At 44.6% G+C, this 15,249-nt stretch overlaps 1 protein-coding gene across 4 annotated transcripts in view; it reads left to right on the top strand.

Annotated features, from left to right (window-relative positions):
* Positions 1-15,249, top strand: part of FAM185A (family with sequence similarity 185 member A) — a 119,833-nt gene that overhangs the window by 57,625 nt on the left and 46,959 nt on the right. For all 4 annotated transcript variants that reach the window (XR_016349672.1, XM_075926836.2, XM_075926832.2 and 1 more), the window contains one exon: positions 400-534. Coding sequence is in view for 3 of the 4 variants with exons in the window: in XM_075926836.2 (XP_075782951.2) it covers positions 400-534 (135 nt within the window). In the remaining variant the exon portion in view is untranslated. The remainder of the gene's footprint in view (positions 1-399; positions 535-15,249) is intronic.

Raw genomic sequence — 15,249 nt, forward strand, 5'->3', positions numbered from 1 at the left:
TTAATTTGCTAACAGATCATCTGTACAATGTAATTGACAATAGCCATGGAGTAGACAGTAATCTATTCTGCAATCTAGAATCAATTGTGGGGCTTCAACTCCTCAATGGATGTGAAGTGCTAGCTTTTAGGGGAAGACATCTCAGAAGACAGATACTTGCATTAACAATGTATACAGCTGCACAGTCTTCTGTTTGCAGTAAATGAAAGAACATGTGACCCCAAGAGTACTTTTTATCCTGGAGGTAAGAAAAGAAACCAGCAGCTGAAAGTTCTTGAACAAAAATAGGCCTCCCTTCCATCTTATCTTAGAAAAGGGTAGAATAGTGGGACTCTCATCCTGTTTGCATATTTTGCTTTGGATATTAACATTCATGTCTTTCATTTTAATTTATAACAGGTTCCATTACAGTCAAGGTACCTGCCTCTCTCAAAGCTTATTTACAATTATCTGGAAGCAAGGTCGATGTGAGCCCAGAGATCCAGTTACAGGAAACCCAATGTGCCCATAAAGAGGGTCACATAACTATTACTGGTAAGGCTGGCTATTTTGTTTTTAATAAATCTGTCTGTGCTAAATAAAATATAGATACGTTTGATTATAGTTTTATTGCTGTTGGCTTCTTTCTGGTCTATTTCAACTTCAAATGGTGCTTATGCCAACGGCCTCCACATCTGTTATTACTTTTTTTATTTTATACCTTTGTAAATGACATATGAATAGTGATCAGCTGTTTCACTAATGAGAGTTGTAGAGCCAAATTCATACCCAGCATAACTTCATTGACTTCTATGGAGCTACACTGGACAAGAATGTGGCCTACTGATTTTTAAAGAAACAGAATGTTGTTATCTTAGACAGCTGAATAGAATTAAATATATAACCAGCAAATATGTATTAAAATATAACAAAAGAATCCTTACAAATGTGTTCTGAGTACATCTGATAATCAAGGTAAAAGGGGGCAAGCAGCATACTGTAGAAAAAAAAATGTTGTTTATATTATAGCCGATGCAGGTAGTGCTGCCTCTTAATTAAATTTGCCCTACACTTTGCATTGTAAGATCCTGTTTTTGGTTGTTTATAACTTTGTCATACTTCAACATGAAATTTTACCCTGAAATTTTCCATGCAAGGTGTTTGTCTTGGGCTAATTTTTGTTGTTGTTTTTGAAATAGCTAAAACAGTTCAGCCATTTTTAGGAATGAGATTAGGAAAAATATGTTGTTCTGCTTATGTTAATGTTCTTTATTAATATCCAGCACCTCCCATTTTGTTGAGATCGTGTAGTGCCTCCATTCTTTGGACCAGGAACTTGAAATTTGGCGGAAGGGTGCCTTTTTATTGTCCCCATGACTGTCCAATTTATCAAAGTGTTAAGCCTTTGAAAGATCAGTTTGCACTTGCTAATAGAGACTTGCTAGAGTTTCGCAGCTAAAGAGTCCCATCTACACTGGGCATGGTCCATGCTCTCTCAGCTTGCACCATCCCCACAGAGCAACTGAGCCTGCTCTGTCACAGCTGCATCAATGCAGCAAGCAGCCTGGGGTGCTATCGTGACAGGTATACAAACTGAGAAGAAGAAATCTGTTTCTTCTGGGCTCTCTGCTGGGGCCCAGCTAGTAAGAAAGGAAAGGATGGAGCAGACACCATGGAATTCAGAGGGGTGAAAAAAGGATGTTGCCGTAGCCAAAAGGAACAGAACCGGAGTGTGTAGGAGCTGGGGGTAGTGAGAGATACGAACAGAAAGGGACAGTGTCAGGAACCAGGGAGCAAGGCTATATATTGAAGGGTGGATAGGACTGGGGTAGAGGGGAGGGCTGAGGGAGTTGATAGGAGCAGAGGACACAGAGATAGGCTGGGAGCACAAAGAAGCATCTGCAATCACTAGCGCACATTTCCACACTGAACCTAGGAGCCCTGAGTGTCTGTGTTCCTCTACCATCAAGATATAGCTGTGAAATCCACTGGCAAAGCACGTGTCTCATCCCTCCTCTTGTGACTGGTCCATTGTAGGCTGTGTCCAGACTCAGGGGGTTTTTCGAAAAAAGTAGTCTTTTTTCGAAAAAACATCACCTGCGTCTAGACTGCAGCCGCGTTCTTTCGAAATTAAGTCGAAAGAACGCGGCTTTTCTTTCAACGGTAGTAAACCTCATTTCACGAGGAAGAACGCCTTTTTTCGAAAGTGCTCTTTCGAAAAAAGGTGTTCTTGAATGCCAACAGGGCTTTTTAGAAAGAGAGCATCCAGACTCACTCGCTGCTTTCTTTCAAAAAATCAGCTTGCTTTTTCGAAAGTACTGCTTGCAGACTAGACGCTCTTTTTCGAAAGAGGCTTGCAGTCTAGACATAGCCGTAGAGGATAACAGTGCACCATTGCTAACAGTCACTCCATTTAGTATAGGTCTGTGTCGTGGAACTGAAGTTCCTAACCCCATTGATGAGCCATGATGGCATTTTCTGTTTTTATTAAAACATAAGCGCGCACGCAAGTAAGTACAATCTTAATTAGACTACCTTATGCATATCCATCATGATGCTGTATTTAATTACATGATCACTACATACTATTTTCCCCTGTCTCGTTCAGTGCAGTGTGTAATAATATATATAGGATATGAAATTTTATTTTTTTTAAAGTAACATTAAAGGGCCTCAGTGTGATATGGCCCCTAATAGCAGACTTGCGTCTCCAGTGAGGTTCTCTGCTGAGAGTAGCTCCATCAATGGAAAGTGCCTTACAGTGAATGAAGAGCTACGATTGACCAGTGCTTTGGATCCCTAAAAAAATCCTCCATACCCTTGCACTGTAAAATGTACATGTGAGCTGAGTGACCCCCTTTCTGCCTTGGGGGTTGATCCTTCTGATAGCTAGAGCCAGGCCCAGGGGTGTTTTTTTGTTTATATTAGGGGGAGGTGGTCAGCATTTATTTTTAACATTCTGTGATTTTTGTGGAGGAGGGATGGGACAGAAACAGAAATGATCCCCAGCCCTACCATTCTGCATACAGACAGTTCAGCAATTTAGACTAAAACTGAGTCTTAATTAGCCAGCCTTCAAACATACACTCCCCAAAGCCACTGAAGTTAATGAGAGTTCCATGTTGAAGGGATTTGGCTAATTGTTTTCACTTCCTTAAAGAGCCCATGGCATTCCCATAAAGTACCCAATGAGGCAATGACTGTGGATATGAAATTCAGTAAGGGATTTTGGGATCTGTTTAGGAGACCCGTTGGAGGGGTATGAAGGACCAGGTGTCTCCCCAGCAGCCAACCTGGGTGAGGAGAGGAAGGGAAGGCCAAGAGCCAGAAGTGAAGGAATGGGGCCAGAGTTTCTTCCAGCCACGCAGCCTGGAACACTATCTGGGGCAGTGGAGCAGCTGACTGGGAGAGCATTGTCTGCCCCACGCCCAGCTTTTAGGGACAGCAGCTCGTGAGCTGGAGTCTCCCTGTGCTCTTCAGCTTGTTCAGTCATCTCCTGTCCCTAGACACTGAGCATGGGTAGGGAGGGGACTGCCATTGCCACTCCTCCCCAGCCAGACTTCAGGCGCTTTTCAGCTTTCAGGAGCCGACTCTGAGGCTATGTCTAGACTACACTGAAGTTTCAAAAGAGGATATGCATGCGGAATTTGCATATCTTCTTCTGATCTCACTTTTGAAAGCAGAGCTTTCGAAAGTATAATTAGTCGTGACGTCATTTTTTCGGCAACCCCCCCCTTTTTCGAAAAGCTGCTCTTTCTCAAAAAATGAGGTTTAAGCGGCTTTTCGAAAAAGGGCGGGTTGCTGAAAAAGCATGTCCCGACTACTTTCACTTTCAAAAGCTCTGTTTTCGAAAGTGAGATCCTCTGAGTGTGCCGGAGGGCCTGGGGGCATTATGGATCACTTGGCCACTGTCCCCAGAAGCTGATCCTGGACAGGGGGCTGCCTGCTGCCACAGTAGCCTGGCAGTCTCCAAGTCAGCCCAGATGCTGCAGAAGGAGGGATCTAGGGCAGCAAGAAGTCAACACTTTCCCTCCCCCCCCCCCGACAAGTAATGTAGCGTGGGGAGGGGCTGAGGAGAGCATGGGGTAGGGGGCGTCCTGGGCTGGAGGTGGGGTGGGAAAGAGGCACAGGGAGAGATCATGTAATCTCCCCTTGAGTTTGTGTCCTCCTGTATGGGGGGGCACCACTTGTGTGTTGCTTTATTTCTCTCCGTGTCACCTCTAAATAATTTAAATATTGACTGTTAACGTCAATAATCCTAATGTACATCTTTTAGAGGAAAAACTGTTCATGTTTACAGGTAGGGTGGCCATCTCAACCTTATATTAACTGTACATTATAACTGTATTTAGTACCTAATGTCCCATATTCTAGAAACAAATCAATATACTGACCGGTAATTGGTCAGATGTGTATTCATGTAGTTTATGACTTCATAGTCTGAATAGAACACTTTGGGGAGCTGTCCTTTAAGTATAAACTTTGTCCTGATCTGTATATTTTTACAGTTTTCCTTTATTTCCTGGAAATGTAGGCTGACTTCTTTTCTTATCCTGCCTTCAACTAATTTAACAGTGTCTTGTATAGGTTAAACTTGTAATAGAAAATATTACTTTTCCAGTAAGATCATCTTCTGATACAAGTAGACTCTGAAATAATTTAATAAATTTAACAGATAGCCTACACGGTGAAAAATGTTCTTCCCCATAGAGACAGCGTGGCAGTAATTTCACTTAAGTTTCAGCTGCAGAACATATAAAACAGATGAAAAAAAAACCCTGTGTTTGCCAAACCAAAAAAAAACAAAAAACCCCACATCACAAGGGAAAACCAATTTAGCGTTTTAAGTCTCTCTAAGCTAAGAGGTTACTACAGAAATAGTTAACTCTTCAGAAGCTGTCTGGTTTCCGGATGGCTAATGCTGGACTTGACTGGTTTCAGTGGATTTTACATATGTCTTGGGAGTGCTATTGTGAGTGGTCAATGAGGAGTTCCTCCAAAGGAGAATTAGGGTAGAATTCTTCCATTAAGTGAGTTCTGATCCAGTCCATTTCTAGCTATAGGAAACCCTCACCAAACCCCAGGGCTTGGTGTTACATAGGAAACTCGTCTTCTCTCTGCTACTAATTACAACATTGGTCAAGGCAGTAGCAAGACTGTGAGCTCATTGGTGGAGCACATCCAGGGGAGTTAGGAGGCAACCAAAGAATGGAGCAGCATTTGACTGTAGTGCGAAGAAAAGCAGGAAATAGTTGAGGTGGGTGGTAGGGGGAGGGTGTTAGCAGGAGAGGTGATGAGAGAGAGAGAGAAGTGGGAAGGCCTTTGTTCTCTCAGGAGATGGAGGATCAGTTCAGAGGACTTGGGGCATATGCTGCAGGAGGGAGGGAAATGTGAAATGAGAGTGTACTCTTGAGTGCTTCAGTGTAATTAACAAGGATGAGCTCTCAGTTCTCTATGGGGTCAGTAGACACTCTAAAGGAAACTATATAGAAATCTAAAAATAGTTTTAAGAGTTGGTTTGCAAACTCTGTGACCCCATTTCTTTTTTAGCATTGTCAGGCTGCATAACTAGAAAGTGCTGGTATAACTCCATTCCTGGTACTGACCATACTAGGAAGAAACTCCTAGCTTTTTCTTTGGCAATAAGGAAGAAATGCTTGTGACTTAACCCTTTGTCCATGACCACTCACTCAAGATCAGGAGTAGCGTAGCTGCCATAGAAGGTCTCTGCAAACTGTAAGCTCTGTGTGTGAAACTACATGGGCAATGCAGAGGGCACTGGACAGACAGTAAGGACCACATAATTGAAGTGAAGGATGACTGGCAGAATTCTGGGGATGGCATGATTGGACAAGAGCTTACTTGCTCTTACCTGCTAGGAGGTAACTGAAAGGCAAATGAAGAATGTTCATGTAGAAACCTTAGAGCAGTGTTTCCCAGTTGGTGCTCCGCAGAATCCCAAGCGAAAGTAGGGGTTCCGCGAGGAGCCGCCACTCCCCCGCCCCCTCTGAAAGAGAGAGTGCTGGCTAGCCAGCTTCTTAAAGAAGCAGCACACTTGTTTCCCCTTCCTCTCTGGCGACACAGAGGCGTAGCAAGGTGGGGGCTGAGGGGTACAGTTGCTCCCAGCTGGCACACTAGGGGGGTGCTGAACAGGGGTGACCCCATGTGACCCACAGCGGGGAGAGAAGCACTTCCCCTTCCCAAAGGAGCCGGTGTGCGCTGCCTGAACAGCTGGGGCTGTGGCACCCTGTAATTTAGTTCCGCGGCCTTTCTGCGCAGTGGCGAGGTGGTCAGGAGACCCGGGTCTGCGCAGCTCCGACTGTGCATGCAGTGCTCTTTGCCCTGGAACACCCCTCACCCTCCCTGCCCTGGGACACCCCACACCGCAGGACGGCATCGTGGAAGTAAGTTGCTGGAGTGCAACAGCCCCTGCTATTCAGGCAGCATGCATGCCAGCTGTTTGGGGAGGGGGAAGTGCAGTCGCACTTCCTGGAACCCAGAGGTGCTGCAGGATTGCCAGGTACTGGTCCCAGCTACCCCTGTCCAGACCCCCCACGAGTACCCTGTCTCCTGTCCCCTGCCCCCACCAGCACTGTCCCCAGCACTCAGAAACACCGTCCCCAGCCCCAGCACCCTGCCACCCACCCCAGCACCCCCAGCACCCTGTCCCCAGCCCCAGCACCCAGCAGCACCCTATCCGCAGCCCCAGTACCCTGCCACCCATCCTAGCACCCAGCAGCATCCTGTTCCTTGTACCTGCACCCACCCCACTGCCCAGCAGGACCATGTCCCTGACCCCAGCATCCTGCCCCATCACCCTGCCACTTGTGCCAGCATCCTGCCACCCAGCAGCACCCTCTCCCTGGTCCCAGCACCCACATGCATTCTGTCCCCAACCCCACCAGCACAGTTGGGAACACATTAGTGAGGCTTGGGGGTTTTGGAGGGGTTTTTTTGCATCTCACTTGTGTGGCCCCAACTGACTTTTCTGTGGGTCAGTGATCCTTGACTCAAAACAGGTTCCCCGCCCCTCTCATAAATAAAGAGAATGCTAAAACTTTTTGAGTTTGACATAATATTTTATTTCAAAATGAAACCGGGCCAAATCCCCATCTCACTGCAGCATCATAACACTCCTGCACCACCTGATCCCAAATCTGAGCCTTTCCGACACTGGAACCCCCTAAGCCTCTTACATCCCCAAACTCCTGCATCCCCACATCCTCAGTGTTCTGCCACAACACTCCTGCACCATCCACACATCATAAATCTGTGTCCTGAACCCATCATATTCACAACCTCCTTGCCCTGAGCCCCTCACATATCCAACACAAACTCCTGCACCCTCACATCCACAAGTCTGTGACTTGCTCAGCACCCCAACCCTCCACCTGAGCCCAACACTCCCCAGCCTAGAGCCCCCTCCCTGAGCCTGCATCCCCTTCTCCTGCATCCAAATTCCCTCCCAGAGCTTGCACTTCTCACCCCTTCCCACACCCAAATCCCTCATTCCCATCCCAGAGCCTGCACCTCCTGTCTCAACCCAGTGAGAGTGTATAAGGGTTGGGGATAGCAAGTGATGGAGAGGAGGGGAACAGAGAGGATGGGGCCTCCAAGGGATCGGGTCTTGGGGAAGGAATGTGATTTTCATTTGTGGGTTCCCCTCCTTTTTTCTGTTTTCTTTTTTTTATTTTGTTTGACAAACCTAGAGGTTCCTTGAAATTCTGAAAAGTTGAAAAGGGTTCCCTGGCCAAATAAATTTAGGAAACACTGCATTAGAGAGCAAGCCAGAACACAGCCAATGACAGGTTCCCCCGCACTTGCATTGCCTGTTCATGTGCCAGAGAACATAGGCTCACTGCGAATAGAAGCTAGTTGTTGTGAAGAGATCTTCAAAGGGAAAGGGAGCTGGTCTCAGGGAACTGGCAGTCAGCACAGCTATTTCCCAGCACCCCAGCCATGAATTTTCTTTTGCTTATCTGGTCAGTTTTAGTGAAATAATCTATTATCATTAAGTGGTTTCTGCAGCCTTTCTCACCTAACTCCATTTAGGGTCTTCACTCAAACGTAAGGATCTTGGGAATTGAAAATAGCTCTTTTTAATCCCTGTTTTGTGTTTTCAACTTGCCCATCATTGCAATAACTAGTAAATGGTTAGGAAATAACCTTAAGTTTATGTCCTTCGGCAAGGATACACCTTTAAGAGTTAGTAAGGAAGCATCATCTCTTTCACCAGCAGTGTATTTGGGAAAGTGAAAATAGTCAGTTTCCTATACATCAGCAAAGAAAAACAGTCACTATGCTTTTGACTGGGAGAGTAAAAGAAGCAAACTAGACAATAAACCTGTTGCAAGCAAAAATCCCAGGGACTGAAGTTTCCAAGGCACAGAAACAAGAAACTAACCAGGCATTCTGTATTCTATTTCCCAGCAGATCTAGGCAGATATTGCACATGAGCAATGAAGACAGCCTGAGTAAATTGCATGCTTGGCAGCTTAGTTTGGAATCATCAGAGAAAGCAATTTATAGCATTGTTTATGGAGTCTTAATAAAACCAGGGTGCCTTGTTTTAATCTCAAATAAAAAAAAGACTTATCTTTTGAGAATCATCCTGCTCACCCATCCCACAAAGCTGGAAAAACAATCCATTTTCTGGAATGTCAGAGTTATTGCTCATGCCCAAGGGAAGTGAGCAAAATATTGGGGAATAATGAGAACTGTGCAGACTTCTATAAAATCATTGAGCATATGGCTCTCACTTCATTCTCCAAATTGAATTATATGGTATTTCAGCTGGTGTGTATTAGATGCTTTTAACCTTATACGTAATTTTGGAGTCAACATTGACCCTTCTTTTGGTGATGTTTTGGGGGTTGCCTTTCTTATTGTTAGAGAAATAGGGCAATGCATCATTCCGAGTCCCCAGGGCCACTCTGATGTGGTGGTGAGGTTTTATAGGGAGAGAAATAAGTAGGGTAACTTTTATTAATTTATTTTTTTAAAGAACTCCAAGGAAAAGTCAGTGGAGAAAGAAGTAGGGATGTTAGCAACTAGTCAGCTATCCAAGAAGCAAATGCTTATTGGATAGTCAAGAAGCGACTCAACTAGTCACTTCCCCCTGCTTGCTGCCTCTGTCAAAGAGAGGCAGAAAGTGAGGTGGGGCGGGGGGGGGGGGGGCGGCGGACCAGGAGCCTGTGCTGGGGGGATCCGGCTTTAAGCCAGTTCCCCATAGCACTGTCTCTGCGGGGAGCAGAGGAGGCAGAGGCACAGCGGGGAAATGGCATGAGCGGGGGCTGCTGTACTCAGTATTAGCTGGGACTGAGAAGTTCCAGCTAGCGCTGATCACTGTTCCTCTGTATTTTAAATGTAGTAAGAGCCCAGCTGGCACGTAGAATCATAGAATCTTAGGGCTGGAAGAGACCTCAGGGGGTCATTGAGTCCAACCCCCTACCCAAAGCAGGACCAACCTTAACTAAATCATCCCAGGCAGGACTTTGTCAAGCCAGGACTTAAAAATATCTAGGGATGGGAGATTCCACCACCTCCCTAAGGTAATCCATTCCAATACTTCACTACCCTCCTAGTGAAGTAGTTTTGCCTAATATCCAACCTAGACCTCCCCCACTGTAACTTGAGACCATTGCTCCTTGTTCTGCCATCTGTTACTCCAGAGAACAGCCTTTCTCCATCCTATTTGGAACCTCCCTTCAGGAGGTTGAAGGCTGCTATCAAATCCCCCCTCACTCTTCTCTTCCGCAGACTAAATAAGCCCAATCCCTCAGTCTCTCCTCATAGGTCATGCGCTCCAGTCCCATAATCATTTTGGTTTCCCTCTGCTGGACCCTCTCCAGTGCAACCACATCCTTTCTATAGTGAGGGGGCCCAGAACTGGACACAATACTCTAGATGTGGCCTCACCAGAGCCGAATAAAGGGGAATTATCACTTCCCTAGATCTGCTGGCAATGCTCCTCCTAATGCACCCTAATATGCCATTAGCTTTCTTGGCTACAAGGGCACACTGTTGACTCATATCCAGCTTCTCATCCTCTGTAATCCCCAGGTCCTTTTCTGCCGAACTGCTACTTAGCCAGGTGGTCCCTAGCTTGTAGTAATACTTGGGATTCTTCCGTCCCAAGTGCAGGACTCTGCACTTGTCCTTGTTGAACCTCATTAGATTTCTTTTGGCCCAATCCTCCAATTTGTCTAGGTCACTATGAAGTCTATCCTTACTCTCCAATATATCTACCTCTCCCCCTAGCTTTGTGTTGTTTGCAAACTTGCTGAGGGTGCAATCCATCCCCTCATCCAGGTCATTAGTAAAGTTATTGAACAAAACTGGCCCTAGAACCGATCCTTGGGGCATTCCGCTTGAAACCAACTGCCAACCAGACACTGAGCTGTTGATCACACTACCTGTTGGGCCCAACTGTAGCCAGCCCTCTATCCACCTTACAGTCCATTTTATTCAATTCATACTTCCTTAACTTGCTGGCAAAAATATTGTGGCAGCCCATATCAAAAGCTTTGCTAAAGTCAAGGTATATCACATCCACTGACTTCCCTGTGTCCACAGAGCCAGTTACCTCATCATAGAAGCTAATCAGATCGGTCAGGCACGACTTGCCTTTGGTGAATCCATGTTGACTATTTCTGATCACTTTCCCCTCTTCCAAGTGCTTCAAAATGCATTCCTTATGGATCCCCTCCATGATTTTTCTGAGGACTGAGCTAAGGCTTACCGGTTTATAGTTCCCTGGATTTTCCCTTTTTTAAAGATGGGCACTACAGATGCCTTTTTCCAGTCATCCCAGACCTCTCCAGATCTCCACAAGTTTTGAAAGATAATGGCCAAAGGCTCTGCAATGACATTTGCCAACTCCCTCTGTTCCTTGGATGTATTAAATCTGGACCCATGGATTTGTGTGTCTAGCTTTTTAAATAGTTCTTAACCTGTTCTTTCTCCACGGAGGGCTGCCCATCTCCTTCCCATATTGTATTGTAAGGACAGAGGCAAAAAAAGCATTGAGTACTTCAGCTTTTCCCACATCATCTGTCTCTAGGTTACCTCCCTCATCTACTAAGGGCCCCACAACCTCCCTGATCACTCTCTCAAGAAAGTCCTCATGAGCCAGGACTGCTCATTTCCAGCTGGAGGGGACTCCTGGAGCTACCCTCACTACGGCTCTTCACAGTGGCACTTATCAATTAATCACATTGTTGATACAATATGATTAGCCAGATAATCACATTTTAACATCCCTAGAAAGAAGTGAGCAGACTTCCATCCCTTGTGGCCTTTAGTCCGACACCAAAGATTATGGTTCTGAAGACTGTAGGGGAAGCCACTCCTAAGACTTTCCCATCTGCTGAATGTCAGTGGGAAACACCTCACCCTTCCACTAACAGATATTAAGTCCTGCCTCACAGGAGGTCACTTTACCTTGCAAACATCATTGAAAGAGATGGCCAATAACTCCCAACATCCTTCAGTATCTTGGATCTTTCCTAGCCAAGTTTCAGACTGCCTCTTGGTGCAGAGACGGGCTTGGTGGCTTTTAGAGCCTCCTTACTATTGGCCACATGTAGTGATGAACACTCCAGGATAATACTGCTTGATATGTCATATTGGCATGGTTGACCATGAGGTCAACTCATCTTTAAGAGACATGCAAGGATCAAAGCCATCTGAGTTTCCCAACTCTTCTCTTTCCAGTGGTCCCAGAGAATCAGGGCTCAGCTTAGGGGACTTTCTCTTCTAGGATCTGTCATTGCTCATTGCCACTTCTCCCTAACACCTTGAAAGCAATTGAAAACCGTTGGCTGCCTTTCAAGTTTGAGCCCTGGTCCCAACAAAGTAGATTATCACAAACGTTCTCTAAATTCTCAAGGCACTTCTTCAAGAATTTCCTTCTTTCCTAGAAACAAATGCTGCTAAACTTCTGTCACCCAAACAGAGTGAGAAGAGACCTTCTTAACAATTTCACAGTATCCGTATGTACAACTTGGTGAAGCTTTGCTCCTTTAAGCAAGACGCTACAAGAAATCTGCAAAAGATTATATTCCTTAGAGTCAGAAAGTTAAGCCAGTTTTTTGCTAACATGTTAGATCAGCTTGTGTCCAACAGATTGATTTTTGATTGGTCTCATCTTCCATTTTACTCAAGAAAGTCATAACTTTTTGAGACTGGTCAAGGTTCATTGTAACTAGAGTTGCAATCAACCTTTGGTCAAGAACTTGTCACAAGGTGAGAATAAAAAGCTATTTTTAGTGAATGGCCATGGCATTTCTCCATCTATTCCTGCCTTAACAGAGAGCAATCCAAGGTCTGAATCTGGTTGCAAAGAATGATTTTCTAATTTTTCACATCATCGTGTGAAAGAAGTTTGGGTTGGGTGACTGTATTTTCTTAACTGAAAACTGGACGCTAGGCCTGAGCCATCTCCCCACATCCTGCTTGGTGTCACCAATGGCCCTAGTCCTACGTGGCATCTTGACCTGCAGGCCAAGCCCTGCCATGGATGGCCATCCATTTGAGCTGCCTAGTGTCTGGGCTGTCAGACTGAGCCATCTGGTGTCACCGCTTGCCTGAGCACCTGGCGTAGCTGCTTACCCCTCAACGTTCCTCCACGCCCCTTAAGAGAGTGTGCCCCATATTTGTCAGCATTTGTCCTTTTTCCTCTTGCCAGTGCTTGACAAAAATTAACAGGATAAATGGCAAGTTCTGTCAAAAATGCCATGACCCCCCACAAAAAGCTTAAAAAGGGTACTGTTCTGGCCAACATGGGTTGAATGGTTACCCAAGATTTGTGTTTTGTAATGTGAAACACAGCTCTCATTCTTATCCATAGCGTGTAGATCCATACAGATGATTTCTCTATAGATCTGTAGGTTTAGAGTGGCTATTCTTCTGTTAATTCACATTAAAAGACCTAAGAAACTTCTGTGTCTTGTAACTTAGCAAGGGATCATTTTAGCTTTGCTATGCTCCGGGAAGGCTTGTGCACACTTGCTTTTGTCTAGAGAAGTTATCTTGACTATCAAAACATGTGGAAAGATTCTTTTTTCTGTGTGTTAAGTTGAAAGGGATGACAAATGGTTAGATGCCATATGTTTGGTGCATAACCCTGACAGCGTGAATGGTGTGCTTTGAAGTTAAAGCCTTGTCCACACTCACAAAAATCTAAATGGCTTTTACTGTCATATTTTAAGCAGGTTAGCAAAGCAGTCTACAAAACAGAGCACAGGACAGGCACTGAGATGTGTTAAGAAAAAAATGTGTTCAAGAACTATTCTGGCAAAATTCCAGCCCAGTCATAAAATGATAATAGCTTAGTTGGAAAGTTTTTATTTGCATTAAAATATGTGACGCTACTGCGTGTGATTTTAAACTGCTAACAGGGCCCGACTTGGAAATCTATTCCCCCTAGATCTCTTGGTGCCATGTCCCAGTGGAATGGAACTTTAGATACAGGACTCCAGGAAGTTGGTCTTATGTTCCTCACTAGTGTGGCCAAGGCAAACTTCCAAAGGAAAGAAAAGGGAATCAGTCATATTTATTAATGCACTAGAAACTGAGCCCAGACAACTTTAGAACTTTGAAGCATCTCAGATGCTTTTTCTGTTTGTTTTGTTAAAAGATTTTCACCAGTTCTGTAGCAATAATTTAATAAGAGGTAAATGATGCATGAAATCTCATCAGCACATATGCTGTGATGCTTGGTGGAGTCTATGAAAACACACCAAAGAGATTCACACTTGGCATAAAAAGTTGTTATGTCCAGGCACCTTCAACTCCCACTTCCATGGTTTGGCATATATTTCTATGCCCCACCTATTTGTTCTGACTTCTCCTCTCATAATTTAGAAAAGTGGCCATATTCTAGATACCATACCACTCTGCTAAGGGAAGAGCTGAAAATTGTTTTCCTTTATTTTTTGTCAGCTCATTTTTTTTGACAGTTGGAGTTTATTTATGTTTAAAATTCAGTCCAATTTCATGTTTTAAGGGCTGTCTCTACTTAGAAGCCAAATTCTCTTTTTATTTCTATCTTTATTTCCCTACACAGAGCTTTGGCAAATGAAAAGTAAGAGGGATTCAGATAAGATTTCTGAGGAAACTTAAAACTTCAACAGTGACAAATATTCTGCACAGCCCATCCATCTATCTTACGTTGTCATGAACTCCACTTTTTATTTTTACATGTTTTTTCAAAGACAGTCATTCGGGGTATATGGACAGATGGAGTTGAGAAATCTGGGTTTTGACCCAAATTGAGGAGGGGGACCAATAGGAGCACAGCTTCAATGGGACTCTCATCACCATGGGGATTGAGAAATAAACACGGGGACCTCTAAATGGAGGTCCCAAAAGTGCTTAGGAAACTGTCATCCCTGCCTGCTCTGTGGGAGATTTGGGTAAACAAACTGCCCTCTCTGTTGGTTTAAAATAGTTTCTCAGCCCTCTTGTCCAGACTGTCATAGTGGCAACTACTTATTGACACCGTAGAACTGCAGAAGTAGAGGCAGCTTCTGCTCAAGAAGAAGACTGAGGTTCTAGGGATGAAAACCGGCCAACAGAAGTACTAATGGGGTTTTGTCTTAGACTTCAGTGGGGCCAGGTTTTCATGTTCTGTGTGTTGCAGGTTTGAACTAAAGTGCATTTGCCAGTTGTTCTAGGGTGTTTCTTCAGTATATGCCCCATGCTATGCTAGGCACAGTGCTAAACTTACAAATTAGACACTTATCTAAGCAGTAAGGTCATCAGAAAATTAAAATAGCAGGATATTTAGAAAAGAGTTCAGAATGAAAGCTGATCTTGTGACTAACACAGGACTGGGACTCTAGAAATCTGGGTTTAATTCCTAGATATGCCACAGATTATGTGCATACCCCTGAGCAAATCACTTAATTTCTCTGAGCTAGATTCAAAAAGAAATGTAGGTGCCAATAAAATCACTGACATTCACAAAGACTGAGTCGCCTAGGGGGAGAGATGGGTACCTAAGAATGGGATTAATAAAAGCCAGCAAGGGAAGTAGCTCCTTGCCAAAACTAACCAATGGGAAATGCCTAGTTGAGGATAGTGTTCTAAACTAGGGATGTAAACGAGTAGTTGACTATACAATTAAATGATACGCCTAGGCTTATCGGTTAAACTTCTCGACTACTCACATTTCCCCCTTTGCTGTCTCTGTATCAGAGGCAGCAAGGGGGTAGCAGGATCTGGTGCTGAGGGGAGCCAGCTTAAAAGCTGGTCCCCCCCAACACC

The sequence above is a fragment of the Pelodiscus sinensis genome, chromosome 1, assembly GCF_052426305.1.
Source record: "Pelodiscus sinensis isolate ZL-2025 chromosome 1, ASM5242630v1, whole genome shotgun sequence".
Taxonomy (NCBI): Eukaryota; Metazoa; Chordata; order Testudines; family Trionychidae; genus Pelodiscus; species Pelodiscus sinensis.